General features: G+C 38.9%; 1 protein-coding gene across 1 annotated transcript; it reads right to left on the bottom strand.

Annotated features, from left to right (window-relative positions):
- Window positions 1-6,170: 6,170 nt before the first annotated feature.
- LOC133653253 (phosphatidylinositol 4,5-bisphosphate 3-kinase catalytic subunit gamma isoform-like) lies at window positions 6,171-18,323 on the bottom strand. Its single transcript, XM_062052334.1, has 5 exons — window positions 18,290-18,323; window positions 11,784-11,875; window positions 11,293-11,436; window positions 9,679-9,769; window positions 6,171-6,391 (listed from the first exon to the last, which is right to left on the bottom strand). Exons 1-5 carry the CDS (start codon window positions 18,321-18,323, stop codon window positions 6,171-6,173), a joined length of 582 nt encoding a protein of 193 aa, XP_061908318.1.
- Window positions 18,324-19,176: the final 853 nt, after the last annotated feature.

The following is a 19,176-nucleotide window of genomic DNA, read 5'->3' as shown; positions in this document are numbered from 1 at the left end:
AAAGCCTTATACTGTATAAGTGTTATAATGATGGCAATTTTATTTGGTACGTAGTGTAATGATAAGTGTGACCAGTCACACATAAGAGATACATGTAAACTGCAAGATGACGCCAGTAAACAACGCCAAAACTTTAAATGTTCCATAGAGAATATAGAACATTACACACGGCGCTCCAAAATCTGTCAAAATCTTTTTAGTAAGACTTCGGTAAGCAATGAAGCCGCACCCCTTGATGGATTGTCGGCGCATTAAACATACGAGTATTATTATGGTGTGTGTATAAGGACCGCTAAATGGCACCCATTGGCAGACATTATCTGGCGTTTTGTTTCGCAATATTATGCAAAACCAAATTATTTTTCTTCTGGTACTGGCTGATGTGTAATTGGGATCTGCATAAGTACTGAAAATTTTCGCGAGTCTGCCATTGTAGTCAGTGGCGACCTCGTAGTCATAAGCTTCTTCTTTTTCTCTACCTTGTTATGGGACATTCATCTTCCGCTGTTGCCATTTTCTAAAATAAAGTAGTGTAGAGTTCTTACTTATATCTGTTAGTAGACTCGCTATAGCTTTATTCTACTATTTTGCCACCACACAGTGGAATGCACTACCAACGGACCTTAAAATTCGAACTTCCCTACTAAATTTTAAAACTGCCATAAAATCATGGCTCAGCTGAACCTCTGCCTGATCTGAACCAAAATTGATCCCCAGCAACTCTTTGAAGCATCGAACAGGTTTATATGTGGTTATAGTTCATATATATTTATATGTGGTTATAGTGTATATATATTTATATGTGATTATAGTGTATATATATTTATTTGTGGTTATAGTGTGTATATATATATATATATACATATATATATATATATATATATATATATATATATATATATATATATATATATATATATATATATATATATATATATATATATATATATACATATATATATATATATATATATATATATATATATATATATATATATATATATATATATATATATATTTATATATATATATATATATATATATATATATATATATATATATATATATATATATATATATATATATATATATATATATATATATATATTTATATATATTTATATGTGGTTATAGTGTATATATATTTATATGTGGTTGTTGTCAAGACAGGGAGTTTTTCGCAGCTTACTGCGAGGATTATTTTCCCGGGATGCAATCGGACTACTCTGGACAAGGTGTGCAGGTAAAAACATGATTTAATCTTGACTATAAAAGGGGTACAAACAAAAAGCGTGGTCAGTTAAATGCATCCAGCGGGGCATCACAACAAAATTAGGCACAATAATTAGAGATGTCCGATAAATGCTTTAAAATGTAATATCAGAAAATATCGGTATCGTTTTTTTTATTATCGGTATCGTTTTTTTTATTTTTTTTAATTTTTATTAAATTCACATAAAAACACAAGATACACTTACAATTAGTGCACCAACCCAAAAAACCTCCCTCCCCCATTTACACTCATTCACACAAAAGGGTTGTTTCTTTCTGTTATTAATATTCTGGTTCCTACATTACATATCAATATATCAATACAGTCTGCAAGGGATACAGTCCGTAAGCACACATGATTGTGCGTGCTGCTGGTCCACTAATAATACTAACCTTTAACAGTTAATTTGACTCATTTTCATTAATTACTAGTTTCTATGTAACTGTTTTTATATTGTTTTACTTTCTTTTTTTATTCAAGAAAATGTTTTTAATGTATTTATCTTATTTTATTTTATGAATATTTTTTTAAAAAAAGGACCTTATCTTCACCATACCTGGTTGTCCAAATCAGGCATAATAATGTGTTAATTCCACGACTGTATATATCAGTATCGGTTGATATCGGTATCGGTAATTAAAGAGTTGGACAATATCGGAATATCGGATATCGGCAAAAAGCCATTATCGGACATCCCTAATAATAATGTGTTAATTCCACGACTGTATATATCGGTATCGGTTGATATCGGAATCGGTAATTAAGAGTTGGACAATATCGGAATATCGGCAAAAAAGCCATTATCGGACATCTCTAATCGCGGGCCAATAAAAATTGAGCTGCAGGCCACACTTTGGACACCCCTGCCATGGATCTTCATTCATACCTGAAGCTCCCTCTAAAAAAAAATGTGTAGCAATCAGCGGTGTACTTTTTACGTCATCTTGTCAACTAACTAATCTAACCGAAAAAAAGTTGGCATTACTGTGTGATTCGTCATGCAATGAAATGCGATAATTGAGACTGTGAGTCTCATCTATTTGCCAGCAGGTGTATCCACCAGTTGGCCTGCACGGTCCAGTCCAGCTGCTCACACTTGCTAATTTGCTGGAGGAAATGTTCCTGGGCCTCCGCCTCGCTCCTGTCCTCCTGCAGCGCCTCCCGCAGGTACTGCATGTCCTCTGCGGCGCTCAGCTCAGGCATGCCAGTGAGCAGCATGAGGGAGAAGAGCGTCACCAGCAGGCCAGAGTGAGAACGCAGCGCCAGGTAGGCCCGCACACACGTGTCCTGTCGGACCGCAAATATACACATTACTTCATACCTCATGTACACCCGCAAATATATTACTTCATATCTTATGTACAATCTCAAATATATTACTTCATATCTTATGTACAATCTCAAATATATTACTTCATATCAGACCTGAGCAAAATACGGTCCGCAGGCCCATTAAGATTTTAAATTTCAAAGTTGTGCATGATTGAGGATCTGGTCTGAGAAGTAAAAGAGGAGCGATGTTCCTATGTTGTTAATATTCAGTGTTTTATCGTTCCTAGTTATTATAATCCCATTTTCTTTATTTTAGCCTCTTAAGGCCCAAGCTGTTTGTTTACATGCCTTTTTTTATTTCTCTTTGCTATTTGGGCTTATTGGACCCTAATTAGAATAAAAAACTAAGAATCATCTTTTTATAATGTACTTAGTCCATAAGTAACAAACGTGTACTTCATGTTTAGTGACATGCTAATTCTTATGTTTACACCTTTATTTTTCCAAATTCCATTGTACGTTATACTCTTCTGACACCACCAGATGGCAGTATAAGTGTCCACATAAGTGGCCATAAGACCCCAATTCAGTAGTGTACACAATTTTGGAAATAAGAACTAAAAGGTGATGTCCACACATGTGGCCACTAAGGCCTTTTGTACATTTTGGGTGTCCCATTCAGTAAAAAATGTAAAATTCCATTCTGTTTTTTTTTTACAAACTCAAATATATTACTTTACATCTTATTTACAATCTCAAATATATTACTCTATGTCAGACATGGGCAAAATACGGGCCGCAGGCCCATTAAAATTTTCAATCGGATGTTCTGCATCATTTTTTTAGACCTTTAACATCAAAACTGTCGCCGCCATTATGATGTGCAGTGCTGTTTTTAAATGGCCGTAAGTCTTGAACTATAGAAAGTATTTCAATGGTAGAAATCTGCACTTTTGGGTGTTATAGGAGTTATTAGGGTCATCTACGTCACAGCAGCTCAGACCAGGAACAAAGCAGGGTGGGCGGGGTTAGTTTTCAGAGCAGCCGGCCCCAAACGCGTGTGTCAGGAACAGATGCGGAAGCAAATTTTCACAGCATATTTCTGCATAAAAGTGATAATATATCATATTTTAGGTGTTTATTACAATTTGCATTCATATTTTGCTGTTTTTTTTACATTTTTGTTGTGTTTTGCATGATTGAGGAGCTGGTCTGAGAAGTAAAAGATGTTCCTATGTTGTTAATATTCAGTGTTTTATCGTTCATTGTTAATATTGTAAATCCCATTTTCTTTATTTTCATGTACATTTTGGGTGTCCCATTCTGTAAAAAATTTACAATTCCATTCAGTTTTTTTCGAGGTGGTCTGTCATAACGTTTTTAGAATTCTATCGGACATTGTGACTTTTGGTATTAGTGTTCATAAATTATTTAAAAAAGGGACCCAAACACACATACTGTGCAGCAGATTTTTACAGCTAAATGTGTATATATAAATGTTCCCCCCAGACACATTTTTTCTCTCCATGTGGCCCCCGAATCTAAATATTTGCCCAGCTCTGCTCTATATCGTATGTACATTCTCAAATATATTACTTCACATCTTATGTACATTCTCCCGAATTTCTCCCGATTTCCACCCGGACAACAATATTGGGGGGCGTGCCTTAAAGGCACTGCCTTTAGCGTCCTCTACAATCTGTCGTCACATCCGCTTTTCCTCCATACAAACAGCGTGCCGGCCCAGTCACATAATATATAGTGAATGCAAGGCATACTTGATCAACAGCCATACAGGTCACACTGAGGGTGGCCGTATAAACAACTTTAACACTGTTACAAATATGCGCCACACTGTGAACCCACACCAAACGAGAACGACAAACACATTTCGGGAGAACATCCGCACCGTAACACAACATAAACACAACAGAACAAATACCCAGAACCCCTTGCACCACTAACTCTTCCGGGATGCTGCAATATACACCCCCCGCTACCACCAAACTCCCCCCACGCCCCAATCTCCCGAATTCGGAGGTCTCAAGGTTGGCAAGTATGCAACCACATTCGGGAGATTTGGGGGGACAGGGGGCGGGGTTAAGGGGGAGGAGTATATTCATAGCTAGAATTCACTTAAATTCAAGTATTTATTATATATATATATATATATATATATATATATATATATATATATATATATATATATATATATATATATATATATATATAAAATAAATACTTGACTTTCAGTGAATTCTAGCTATATATAAATATGTATTTTTATATACACTACCGTTCAAAAGTTTGGGGTCACATTGAAATGTCCTTATTTTTGAAGGAAAAGCACTGTACTTTTCAATGAAAATAACTTTAAACTACTCTTAACTTTAAAGAAATACACTCTATACATTGCTAATGTGGTAAATGACTATTCTAGCTGCAAATGTCTGGTTTTTGGTGCAATATCTACATGGGTGTATAGAGGCCCATTTCCAGCAACTATCACTCCAGTGTTCTAATGGTACAATGTGTTTGCTCATTGGCTCAGAAGGCTAATTGATGATTAGAAAACCCTTGTGCAATCATGTTCACACATCTGAAAACAGTTTAGCTCGTTACAGAAGCTACAAAACTGACCTTCCTTTGAGCAGATTGAGTTTCTGGAGCATCACATTTGTGGGGTCAATTAAACGCTCAAAATGGCCAGAAAAAGAGAACTTTCATCTGAAACTCGACAGTCTATTCTTGTTCTTAGAAATGAAGGCTATTCCACAAAATTGTTTGGGTGACCCCAAACTTTTGAACGGTAGTGTATATATATATATATATATATATATATATATATATATATATATATATATATATATATATATATATATATATATATATATATATATATATATATATATACATGTAAATAAAATAAATACTTGAATTTCAGTGTTCATTTTTATTTACACATATACACACATTTCGGGAGAATGGTTGTCCCGGGAGATTTTCGGGAGAGGCACTGAAATTTGGGAGTCTCCCGGAAAATTCAGGAGGGTTGGCAAGTATGTCTACTGGTCAATACACCATGTACCAAATAAAATTGCTTCGAGGTCGGTGAGCACAACCAGATTATTCCGTACATTATGCGCACCGGGTTATAAGGCGCACTGTCGAGTGTTGAGAAAAAGTCCGGAAAATACGGTATTTGTCGTGAATGTGAATAGGAAGCTTGTGTGCCGGTTAATTGTTGAATTACGCCAGCAGCGTCCTTACCCTGAAGCACTGAAAGTAGAGGCTACTGCGACCTTTGACCCGGCCCATGACGTACAGGAAGTCGGGCGTGAGGACAAACGGGACCCGCTCCCTGCTCACTCCCAGGAAGTGCTTCCTGTTACCTAGGATGTGGCCAAAGTCGATGTGGAACAGATTGCCTGAAGACATGACCCAATGGACATCATTCGTTTTTTGGGTTTCATTTCAAGACGGCTGCAGAGTTGCTACCTTGATCTGTTATCATAATGTTGTCATTGTGACGGTCCCCGATACCCAGCACATACGTGGCCACACAGTACCCAGCACAGGACTTGACAAAGCGCTCCACGGTCTTGAAGTGCTGTATTCAATCATGTCATATCAATATTCCGGTGATTGATACACACTTCAAACGCTCATCTACAGTAGACAAAGAATGCAAGACAAGAGTATGCTCATAAATCACAATTTCCTGGAGCGAACACTTGGATTTGAGCCACTCAAAGACCGCGTCGTCTCTGAAGAGTCCGATGGTTCCTCCGTGGCTCCTCTGGACGGCAGCGATGGTCACCGCGTCACGTACGACCTCGATCATACCTAAGGTACAGAAACGTCTATTTCAATACAGTGAAGAGGTACACAAGAGTTTATTGTTAGTGCGTTACTCCATTGCTAAAATGTAGACTGTTTAAAAGTACTTTTTACAAACCCTACTGCCGACTGTGTGTGCGTATAACGTGCGGAACTACAAACCCCGTTTCCATATGAGTTGGGAAATTGTGTTAGATGTAAACATAAACGGAATACAATGATTTGCAAATCCTTTTCAACCCATATTCAGTTGAATATGCTACAAAGACAACATATTTGATGTTCAAACTGATAAACATTTTTTTTTTTTTGCAAAAAATCATTAACTTTACAATTTGATGCCAGCAACACGTGACAAAGAAGTTGGGAAAGGTGGCAATAAATACTGATAAAGTTGAGGAATGCTCATCAAACACTTATTTGGAACATCCCACAGGTGAACAGGCAAATTGGGAACAGGTGGGTGCCATGATTGGGTATAAAAGTAGATTCCATGAAATGCTCAGTCATTCACAAACAAGGATGGGGCGAGGGTCACCACTTTGTCAACAAATGCGTGAGCAAATTTTTGAACAGTTTAAGAAAAACCTTTCTCAACCAGCTATTGCAAGGAATTTAGGGATTTCACCATCTACGCTCCGTAATATCATCAAAGGGTTCAGAGAATCTGGAGAAATCACTGCACGTAAGCAGCTAAGCCCGTGACCTTCAATCCCTCAGGCTGTACTGCATCAACAAGCGACATCAGTGTGTAAATGATATCACCACATGGGCTCAGAAACACTTCAGAAACCCACTGTCAGTAACTACAGTTGGTCGCTACATCTGTAAGTGAAAGTTAAAACTCTCCTATGCAAGGCGAAAACCGTTTATCAACAACACCCAGAAACGCCGTCGGGTTCGCTGGGCCTGAGCTCATCTAAGATGGACTGATACAAAGTGGAAAAGTGTTCTGTGGTCTGACTAGTCCACATTTCAAATTGTTTTTGGAAACTGTGGACGTCGTGTCCTCCGGACCAAAGAGGAAAAGAACCATCCGGATTGTTATAGGCGCAAAGTTGAAAAGCCAGCATCTGTGATGGTATGGGGGAGTATTAGTGCCCAAGACATGGGTAACTTACACATCTGTGAAGGCGCCATTAATGCTGAAAGGTACATACAGGTTTTGGAGCAACATATGTTGCCATCCAAGCAATGTTAGTATGGACGCCCCTGCTTATTTCAGCAAGACAATGCCAAGCCACGTGTTACATCAACGTGGCTTCATAGTAAAAGAGTACGGGTACTAGACTGGCCTGCCTGTAGTCCAGACCTGTCCCCCATTGAAAATGTGTGGTGCATTATGAAGCCTAAAATACCACAACGGAGACCCCCGGACTGTTGAACAACTTAAGCTGTACATCAAGCAAGAATGGGAAAGAATTCCACCTGAGAAGCTTAAAAAATGTGTCTCCTCAGTTCCCAAACAGTTACTGAATGTTGTTAAAAGGAAAGGCCATGTAACACAGTGGTGAACATGCCCTTTCCCAACTACTTTGGCACGTGTTGCAGCCATGAAATTCTAAGTTAATTATTATTTGCAAAAAAAAATTAAGTTATGAGTTTGAACATCAAATATTTTGTCTTTGTAGCATATTCAAATGAATATGGGTTGAAAATGATTTGCAAATCATTGTATTCCGTTTATATTTACATCCAACACAATTTCCCAACTCATATGGAAACGGGGTTTGTACTTCAGTGTTTCTTAACCATTGGGCTGGGGCCAACATAGAGCAGGCCTGGGCAATTATTTTGACTCGGGGGGCCAAATTTAGAGAACAAAATGTGTCTGGGGGCCGGTATATCTGATTTTTAGGAACACTAATACAAAACCTCACAATAATGTATGATTGAATGCTAAAAAAGTGAAGAAAAAAGTGTAAAATTAGATGGAAAAGTTAGCATGCTTAAGTTAGCTTGCTAGCATGCTAACGTTAGCACACTAACAGTTAACAGCTGTCACATACCAAGTTACATGACTCTAGGGTAAACGGTTGCAAAATAGATGTGGCCGTGAGGACAGGTTGTTCGCCAAAGAAAAAGCAAATTTTCGGGACTTCCACGCTCTAGTAAATTTAGAGTGGACGCCCTCCGCTTTAATGGAGGAAGGCCGATGGCGCTCGCCTCCTTCCGATGGCCATCCATCCAAAACCAAACATTGGACGTCAAAAGATTTTAGCCAGGGTTGAAGTAGACAAGTGTGTGAACAAAATGAGACTACGAGAAAGTATGGCTGAGCTACAAGAGGAGGTCATCCCGCAAGCTGGAGCGTTCTGCCGGAAATATCCGTCATTGTAATGGTTGCGTACCCATTTTTTTGTTTATTCGTGAATAGCGTTGCCATGGTAACACGAAATGTTGCAAATTTAGAGTACCCCCATCTGCACGAACGAGACTTTTCCGACGGTATAACTAGAGATGTCCGATAATATCGGCATGCCGATATTATCGGCCGATAAATGCTTTAAAATGTAATATCGGAAATTATCGGTATGGGTTTTTTATTATCGGTATCGGTTTTTATTTTTTTATTAAATCAACATAAAAAACACAAGATACACTTACAATTAGTGCACCAACCCAAAAAACCTCCCTCCCCCATTCACACTCATTCACACAAAAGGGTTGTTTCTTTCTGTTATTAATATTCTGGTTCCTACATTATATATCAATATATATCAATACAGTCTGCAAGGGATACAGTCCGTAAGCACACAGGATTGTGCGTGCTGCTGGTCCACTAATAGTACTAACCTTTAACAGTTAATTTTACTCATTTTCATTCATTACTACTTTCTATGTAACTGTTTTTATATTGTTTTACTTTCTTTTTTATTCAAGAAAATGTTTTTAATTTATTTATCTTATTTTATTTTATTAATTTTTTTAAAAAGGACCTTATCTTCACCATACCTGGTTGTCCAAATTAGACATAATAATGTGTTAATTCCACGACTGTATATATCGTATCGGTTGATATCGGTATCGGTAATTAAAGAGTTGGACAGTATCGGGATATCGGCAAAAAGCCATTATCGGACATCCCTAGGTATAACATATGTGGGGGTTCGTTGGCCGTTGTATTAAGCGTAAGAGAAACGTGCGGAACTATAATAAAGTTTGAAATATGAGCAATAATAATATGGGCTGATTGCATTGCAGCAGGCCCATAATATTATATGTGCTACAGCATAGTAATGGTGAGACACACCTTACTTACTACACTGTCCCCTTTGATAACCTGTCCTTACCTATGTTGTGCCCCGTGGAGATGCAGCCATATGGAACCAGGTTGAGATGCAGTGACTGCTCCTGCCAGATGGAGTCCATCACCATCAATGTCTAAAAATAAAAAAAGAGAGGTTTTATTCTCTAAATTACGATGGTAAAATGTGAAAATAAACACCAAAGCAGTAGGCAACCCACAAATCACATTTGAGACACTTTTATAAAGTATCGCCATTATGTTTATTAAGACATGACCTGTGTCAGGTTCAAACACCGAACTATCTATTACTAGACAAGAAGAAGGAATCTAGCAGAGACAGAGTTGAATTTTACCCATGAGGAGAGACGCATTGGGCTGTACACTCAATTACAGTTTCCCACTACGCTTTAAGGTACAGTCCCACGTGCTCCTCTATTTATTTGGGAGGTCCCTAGTTAACATCACTGAGGCTGTAGACACAATGCATGATTATTCAGAATGGAAATGTGCTGACACTCGTGACTTCGCCCTGTCTCTGTCCTGTCCGTGCCGAGGTACTCCATGTCCGTCCTTGGCTGTCAGCAGGCAGGGTCTGGAACCAAACTGCTGACAAGAGAAAACTTTGCAAAGCAAGACCACAAGTTGTGTCTTTGCACAGATAGAAAAGTACAACTTCAGCACAATTGATAATAACTATAGCAACGGCCTTTAAGCATAAGAGTCGTGTGATAACTTATACATAATTATTCCAAGAATTGACTCTTGTCCATGCATGTGTTGCCACAGTTGTCACACTCACTATTTAGCAGCCACACACTTGATATTCATCATACTGTATCATGTTTAGTCTGGAAGCTTTGTGGCTGTCCAAGCTAAACATGTCAAACACAAACAAAACATCATGGTTCTTTTCCTCTTTGGTCCGGAGGACACGACGTCCACCGTTTAACAAAAACAATTTCAAATGTGGACTCGTCAGACCACAGAACACTTTTCCATTTTGCAACAGATCATCTTAGTTGAGCTCGGGCCCAGCAAGGTCGGCTGCGTTTCTGGGTGTTGTTGATAAATGGCTTTCGCTTTGCATAGTAGAGTTTTAACTTGCACTTACATATGTAACGACCAACTGTGGTTACTGACAGTGGTTTTTTGAAGTGGTCCTTAGCCCACGTGGTGATATCCTTTACACACTGATGTCGCTTTTTGATGCAGTACCGCCTGAGGGATCGAAGGTCCGTAATATCATCGCTTACGTGCAGTGGTTCCTCCAAAATCTCTGAACCTTTTGATGATATTACGGACCTTAGATGGGGAAATCCCTAAATTCCTTGCAATAGCTGGTTGAGAAATGTTGCTCTTAAACTGTTGTTCCCAATTAGCCTGTTCACCTGTGGGATGTTCCAAATAAGTGTTTGATGAGCATTCCTCAACTTTCCCAGTCTTTTTTGCCACTTGTGCCAGCTTTTTTGAAACATGTTGCAGGCATCAAATTCCAAATGAGCTAATATTTGCAAAAAATAGCAACGTTTTTCAGTTGGAACATTAAGTATCTTGTCTTTGCAGTCTATTCAATTGAATATAGGTTTTGGGTTTTGTACAAATGAAATGTACATATACAGTATGTTTATATGTATATTATATATAGACAGTATCTCACCTGGATAACCAGCATGTCCTGTCTGAGGTCATCCCCTTGTTTGAAAATGATTCCAACAGGTGGAGCAGAGGTTGGTGACGGCATGGCGGCGAACTCCAACCACAACGGTTTCTTCTTCGACGCCATCACCTTGCATTTATCCAGCTGGGCAATGAAGACACCAATATGCTCCCCTTATTACTAATATCATGACATTATTATTGTGTGCATGCCAGTAAAATTTGACGTTTTGTGAGACATTTTTTAAATAATTGACATGAATGGACACACTCAACCAAGTTCAATCAAATAAACTCTGATTGAAACTTTGAATGTGCCCTAAGATTTTTTTTGTGGTACCTTTTATTTAGAAAACAATCGAAAAGTATCGGAATACATTTTGATACCGGCACCGGTACCAAAATATTGGTATCGGGACAACCCTTGTGGCGAAGTGCAAAAGGAAACGGAACGGAGGTCAGATCAATGTTGACTCGGCACTTAATGCTTACCAGAATCCGTCCCACTTTAACGCGAGGGTCCAAAGGCAGCAGGAATTCAGGCAGAGTGCTGTCTTGGAGAAGTTGTTGAAGCTTGAGTGTAGCTGCACAATGAAGAAATGGACAATTGATGGATGGACTTTAACACTGGAAAAAAGAAAAACACTATCACTGTCGTTCTCGTGGTATTCTCCTTACTAACCCACCAGTGCCTCCATGGAAATGCCCCCCTCTACCTCAAAGAACTCCTCACCCCCAAATCCTCCACACGACACCTCCGATCCGGACAGGCTAACCTCCTCCAACCTCCGAGGACGAAGCTACGAACAATGGGAGACCGGCTTTCTGCTCCGCCGCTCCCAGTCTGTGGAACGCTCTCCCTGACCACCTGAGGGCACCACAGACTGTGGATGCTTTTAAAAAAGGCTTAAAAACCCTTCTTTTTTTTTTTAAAAAAAAAGCCTTTTTTTAGATACATGCATACTAGTTTTAGCTAATTGGCTGTTCTAGTTTTTATTTTTTTAAATTTTTTATTATCTTTTTATTTTTATTTTTTTTAATACACTGTAGCACTTTGAGGTTGTTTACTCAATGTAAAGTGCTTTTTACAAATAAAATCTATTATTATTATTATTACTCATCGGGCTAAATCTGGGACCTCAGGTACCGAATTCTGGGCCCTCTCCTGTGTCTCATGTGGGCTGGTAAGAAAAAAAAAAAGGTCCTTGAAACCTCGAAATATAGGGAAATACACCTCAAATGACACATACAAAACGTGTCGTGCATCAAGTAAGCTAACATCCACGCTTTTGGACAGACAAGGAGTTCCAACCTTTACATGGAAATATCCAAGCTGAGGTTCTTTTCTCATAAAAAACAGAAATACAATTGATCTGTTCCAGTGTCAAACTGGGGCCATGTGTCAGAAAACCTTTAATTGTACAGCCAATATAAGTAGAATGTCCCATGTTAATGTTTGTATGTGGCATACAAGTGTAAATAGAAGCTTATCACTGTAATATGTACAAGCCCCAAAATCAGTGACGTTGTCACGTTGTGTAAATGGTAAATAAAAACAGAATACAATCATTTGCTAATCCTTTTCAACTTATATTCAATTGAATAGACTGCAAAGACACGATATTTAATGTTCACACTGGAAAACTTTGTTATTTTTCGCAAAATATTAGCTCATTTGGAATTTGATGCCTGCAACATGTTTCAAAAAAGCTGGCACGGGTGGCAAAAAAGACTGAGAAAGTTGAGGAATGCTCATCAAACACTTATTTGGAACATCCCACAGGTAGAACAGGCTAATTGGGAACAGGTGGGTGCCATGATTGGGTATAAAAGCAGCTTCCATGAAATGCTCAGTCATTCACAAACAAGGATGGGGCGGAATTTAGGGATTTCACCATCATCGAAAGGTTCAGAGAATCTGGAGAAATCACGGCACGTAAGCGGCGAGGCTGAAAACCAACATTGAATGCCCTTGACTTTGATCCCTCAGGCGGTACTGCATCAAAAAGCGACATCAGTGCGTAAAGGATATCACCACATGGGTTCAGGAACACTCCAGAAAACCACTGTCAGTGACTACAGTTGGTCGCTACATCTGTAAGTGCAAGTTAAAACTCTACTATGCAAAGCCAAAGCCATTTATCAACAACACCCAGAAACGCCGCCGGCTTCGCTGGGCCCGAGCTCATCTAAGATGGACTGATGCAAAGTGGAAAAGTGTTCTGTGGTCTGACGAGTCCACATTTCAAATTGTTTTTGGAGACTGTGGACATCGTGTCCTCCGGACCAAAGAGGAAAAGAACCATCCGGACTGTTCCAGGCGCAAAGTTGAAAAGTCAGCATCTGTGATGGTATGGGGGTGTATTAGTGCCCAAGACATGGGTAACTTACACATCTGTGAAGGCGCCATTAATGCTGAAAGGTACATACAGGTTTTGGAGCAATATACAGTATGTTGCCATCCAAGCAAGGTCTTTTTCATGGACGCCCCTGCTTATTTCCGCAAGACAATGCCAAGCCACATGTTACAACAGCGTGGCTTCCTAGTAAAAGAGTGCGGGTACTAGACTGGCCTGCCTGTAGTCCAGACCTGTCTCCCATTGAAAATGTGTGGCGCATTATGAAGCCTAAAATACCACAACGGAGTCCCCCAGACTGTTGAACAACTTAAGCTTTACATCGAGCAAGAATGGGAAAGAAATTCACCTTAAAAGCTTGAAAAATGTGTCTCCTCAGTTCCTAAACGTTTACTGAGTGTTGTTAAAAGGAAAGGCCATGTAACAGTGGTAAAAATGCCCCTGTGCCAAGTTTTTTGCAAAGTTAAAGGCCTACTGAAAGCCACTACTACCGACCACGCAGTCTGATAGTTTATATATCAATGATGAAATCTTAACATTGCAACACATGCCAATACGGCCGGGTTAACTTATAAAGTGCAATTTTAAATTTGCCGCTAAACTTCCGGTTCGAAACGCCTCTGAGGATGACGTATGCGCGTGACGTAGCCCGGGGAACACGGGTATGGCTTCCACATTGAAGCCAATACGAAATAGCTGTTTTCATCTCATTCTGGGTGTATTCTGGACATCTGTGTTGGTGAATCTGTTGCAATTATGTTCATTGCATTATGGAGAAAGAAGCTGAGCAAGCAAAGAAGAAAGTTGTCGGTGCGAAGCGTCTATATTGCGAGGGAAGTCAGCAGCAACACGTACACAGCCGGCGCTTCTTTGTTTACATTCCCGAAAAATGCAGTCAAGATGGAAGAACTCGGATAACAGAGACTCTAACCAGGAGGACTTTTGACTTCGATACACAGACGCCTGTAGAGAACTGGGACAACACAGTGCGTGTCACGTACGTTACTTTGTTTAAATATATAAACTTTATGAACCTTGGGTTAGGTGAACGGTCTTTTGGGCTGAGTGATTGTGTGTGTTGTGCAGGTGTTTGAATTGGATTGGCGGCTTATATGGAGCTAGGAGCTAGGAGCTAGCATAGGAGCTAGGAGCTAGCATAAGAAACACTGAGGTGTTTTTATGCAGGATTAATTTGTGGCATATTATATATAAGCCTGGTTGTGTTGTGGCTAATAGAGTATATATATGTCTTGTGTTTATTTACTGTTGTAGTCATTCCCAGCTGAATATCAGGTCACCCCCGGCTCTCACAGCATCTTCCCTATCTGAATAGCTTCAACTCCCCACTAGTCCTTCACTTGCACTTTACTCATCCACAAATCTTTCATCCTCGCTCAAATTAATGGGGAAATTGTCGCTTTCTCGGTCCGAATCTCTCTCACTTCATGCGGCCATCATTGTAAACAATAGGGAACTTTGCGTATATGTTCAACTGACTACGTCACGCTACTTCCGGTAGGGGCAAGCCTTTTTTTTATCAGATACCAAAAGTTGCAATCTTTATCGTCGTTGTTCTATACTAAATCCTTTCAGCAAAAATATGGCAATATCACGAAATGATCAAGTATGACACATAGAATAGATCTGCTATCCCCATTTAAATAAAAAAATTTCATTTCAGTAGGCCTTTAATGATTATTTGCAAAAACAATTAACGTTTCTCAGTGGGAACATTAAATATCTTGTCTTTGCAGTTTATTCAATAGAATATAAGTTGAAAAGGATTTGCAAATCATTGTATTCTCTTTTTATTTACCATCTACACAACATGCCAACTTCACTGCTTTTGGGTTTTGTACTTTTGTAAAAACATTCAAATGAGTTATCCTAAAATTAACAACAAATATATTACAGTTTTACTACCTCCTCCAGGAGGTTATGTAATTGTTCCTGTTAGATTGTCTGTCAGTCAATTAGTTAGTTTGTTAGTTAGTTAGTTAGCTGGTTGGTTAGTTTGTTAGTTAGTTGGTTAGTTAGATGGTTAGTTAGTTAGTTGATTATTTGGTTAGTTAGTTAGTTAGTTATTTAGTTAGTTAGCTAGTTAGCTAGTTAGTTAGTTAGTTAGTTAGTTAGTTGGTTAGTTAGTTAGTTAGTTAGTTAGTTAGTTAGTTAGTTAGTTAGTTAGTTAGTTAGTTAGTTAGTTAGTTAGTTGGTTAGTTAGTTAGTTAGGGGGCTTGGGGCTGATCTGGATTATTTCTACTATGTCACCTTATGTTTACTACATAATGAAGAGGGCCGCGGTTCCAAGAGCCCGAGGGCTCAAGGGCCAGACATTGAAATGTGGATGTTTCATCAGAAAGTGCCTCCGCGGGTTATATTTCTTTGAGACATCGTTCACTTAACTGCAAAGTTAACACATCGGCTTTCACACGGCACTGTCAATGAAATGATTATTCTGCCCTCGCTACTCATTTCCAGCCTGTGCAGCTAGTTAAAAAGCATGAAGAAAAAGAAGCTCCAGTTTTTGTTGAGGATAGATGTTCCCTCTTTTGACTTATTTTCCATCCTTAGTTTTGTTTCTTTACACTTCTTACTTCATTTAGGTTTGCAAGACTGAAAATGGAGTTGTTGAGTTGAGTTGAGTCGAGTTTGTGTTTATTTCGAACATGCATGCATACAACATAATACATCACAATTTCCAGTTTCTCTATTCAACATGTTCGAAAAGGAGGAGGAAGAAGCACAGCTTATTTAACCCTACCCCTTTTACTTTACATAGCAGTTGCTAAAACTTTTGTTCACTTCCTGTCCTACTCCATAACTAATAAAAAAAATTTGTTGTTTTATTATTTTTTTTATTTTTTTTTACATATAAATATTTTATTTATTTATTTATTTATTTTTTAATTATTTTTTTTATTTTTTTTTTATTTAAAAAAAAAAATTCTGTCTTGCCTCTGGTGAGGGCGGTCACATTTTTTCCGCCTTCCTTCTTCTCTCTGCTTGCTCTCTTTGTTTTGTCCTGTCTACACTTTTTTAAAGCCTCTTTCTTGGCGCTGTCCTCCAAATCTAAACATCAGACATGGAAATGATCAACTGGACTCTCGACTCAATTGACAAAATCTTTTCGACAAGGAAAAGAGGTTCTGGGGAGCCTGGCTGCCCTGATGGAACCATTGCTGCTGGGTGCGTGAGAGATTCCTGGGATGAATGAAGAATCATGTGCCTCTCAGTCCTTTCCATCGAGGACGTGGAAGACTTCTACCTATTTGGAACCGTGATCATGGGGCACCTGCTGATTGGGCTGGGCATTGCTCTGGTGTATTGTCAAATTCGTAAGACGATGGCAGCCGCTCAAGGAGCCCAAAGGCTGTTCGTTGCAATGGAAGGATTGGGCGATTGTGTGATCACAGTCTGGGGCAATTTCTGAACTGAATCACAAGATGGATCACATCATGGAAAAGCTGGTTGAAAGGGAAAAATTGGATATGAACAGAATAGAACAGACACGCCATTGAAATGTCTGCTCGCGGAAAAACAAAATCCTAATCTACGATTTGACTCCCTCGAATGGCCTTGATGCAACAACAGGAGCAGGCTGTTCTGAAAACATCCCCCGAGGACTCCTCAATAATGGACGCTTTTGACCTCCCTCCCTCCTGGAGTCGAACTTTTGCTTCCATACAGAACGACCCCAGGCCTATGGACACTACATCAACACACCTGAGACAATGGGAATATACACACACACACCCCCAAACCCACCCCACGCCTTCACCACCGCTTCGGGTTGATGGACGGCTGGCAGCGCTTTATAGCAGCAGTCGACCTCCAGGGCCCCAACTCCCCTGCCCTCTGTTGCGAGTAGTCGTGATTATATGTAACATGTTTATGTGTGCATGGCATGGAGATTTTTTTCCACTCCAGACTGGGCCCCCTTAGGAGCCCAGTCTAGATTGTATTTTTTTACTCATCTTTTTCCCCAGCGTTTTACCTTTTACCCATCTTTTACGGGGCGCCTTGTGGCGACCCATCAGCGTTCCTGTTCTGTAACCCTTTACTCTGTTTGTTTGTCTAATCTTGAATGGGTCTGTGCTGAAAACAAAGTTTCGTTGTACTTGTGCAATGACAATAAAGACCTATCTATCTGATTAAAAATAAATAAATCAATAATAATTAGTGAAATAAGTTATATTTCTTATGGTGAGATGAATAAGATTATCGAGAAAATGTATGGATGGATGAAATAAATGCAGAAAGTTTATCATGGTTCTTCTCCTTTGTACTTTGTAAACACAAAATATAAACATAAAATAAACATAACAAAAGTATAACGTCCATTGTGTATTTTACAAAAATAAAATAGAAGGTTTAGTGTTAATATATTCACACAATAATCAACAAATGTTTACATATATAGAAACTACACAACATTCACACACCAAACATTGTATGTGACTTACCACTAGTAGCTACTGGTCAAATTTAGCACTACATGTATTAGAGAGGGTTGATCATTACTCTCAGACAAAAAACAACAAATTCAAAAGACATCACAAAGTCAGCAATTTTAATGCAAAACAAACTAAATATATTTATGCACAATATTTACTTATAAATGTTACACGCTGGGATTTCTACCATCGTTGATGCTTGTCTGGTTCCAAGTGTCCATCGCTTAAAAGGTCCGCCAGAAAACAAACCCGGGTGGAACATTCATACTTTGTTGTCCAGTCGTTGTTAAAAGTCCGATTTTTGCAATTTATTTAGATTTTTTTTTTCCAGTGTTGAATAAGTAGTCCTTCTTCTACTCACCCCACTCATGCTTGATTGTGACACATATGCCTCGCTATTGCCCCCTGCGGGCTGGAGGGAGTACTGCATACATGATCAACCCTAGTTTTAATGGTTTCATCAAACCTTTTTGGGCGATGTTCAGCGGGCCAAATGAAAAGTTGATTTGGCCTGGATTAAACTTTACGGAAATGTCTGAAATGGGATCAGGAAAATGTGATTACATTTTGGGGCTGATCCGGATCAGCGTCTGGATTCAGGATTTTTTTCACTATTGGGAGATAAACTACCGTATTTTTCTGACTATTTTTCGAAAATACTTTCTGTTTCTCAAAACTCGACAGTGCGCCTTATAATCCGGTGCGCGTAATGTACGGAATAATTCTGGTTTTGCTTACCGACCTGGAAGCTATTTTACTAGGTACATGGTGTAATGATAAGTGTGACCAGTAGATGGCAGTCAAACATAAGAGGTACGTGTAGACTGCAATATGACTCAAGTAAACAACACCAACATCTTATATGTTCCGTTGAGAATATAGAACAGGGGTGTCAAACTCAAATATAGAGTGGGCCAAAATTTAAAACTGAACAAAGCCGCGGGCCAAGGTTGAACAAATTAACCTTTTAATAGGGACCCAAACAAGTTTTGCATTGAATATTGAACAAGCAAGGCTTATATAACTTTATAGTGACATGCAAAATCGAGTTTGAAATAATAATAATAATAATAA

This window comes from Entelurus aequoreus, linkage group LG07, assembly GCF_033978785.1.
Source record: "Entelurus aequoreus isolate RoL-2023_Sb linkage group LG07, RoL_Eaeq_v1.1, whole genome shotgun sequence".
NCBI lineage: Eukaryota > Metazoa > Chordata > Actinopteri > Syngnathiformes > Syngnathidae > Entelurus > Entelurus aequoreus.
The sequence above is the reverse complement of the archived record's forward strand: the minus strand, read 5'-3'. Positions and strand labels throughout refer to the sequence as shown.

Excerpts from the sequence above, each read along its gene's own strand:
- LOC133653253 (XM_062052334.1), bottom strand. The coding sequence starts at position 18,323 with ATGGACACTTGGAACCAGACAAGCATCAACGATG. Across the intron at positions 11,876-18,289 it reads CCAGACAAGCATCAACGATG|CTACACTCAAGCTTCAACAA; the intron begins GTAGAAATCCCA and ends TTCATTGTGCAG. Across the intron at positions 6,392-9,678 it reads CTCCACGGGGCACAACATAG|GTATGATCGAGGTCGTACGT; the intron begins GTAAGGACAGGT and ends TCTGTACCTTAG.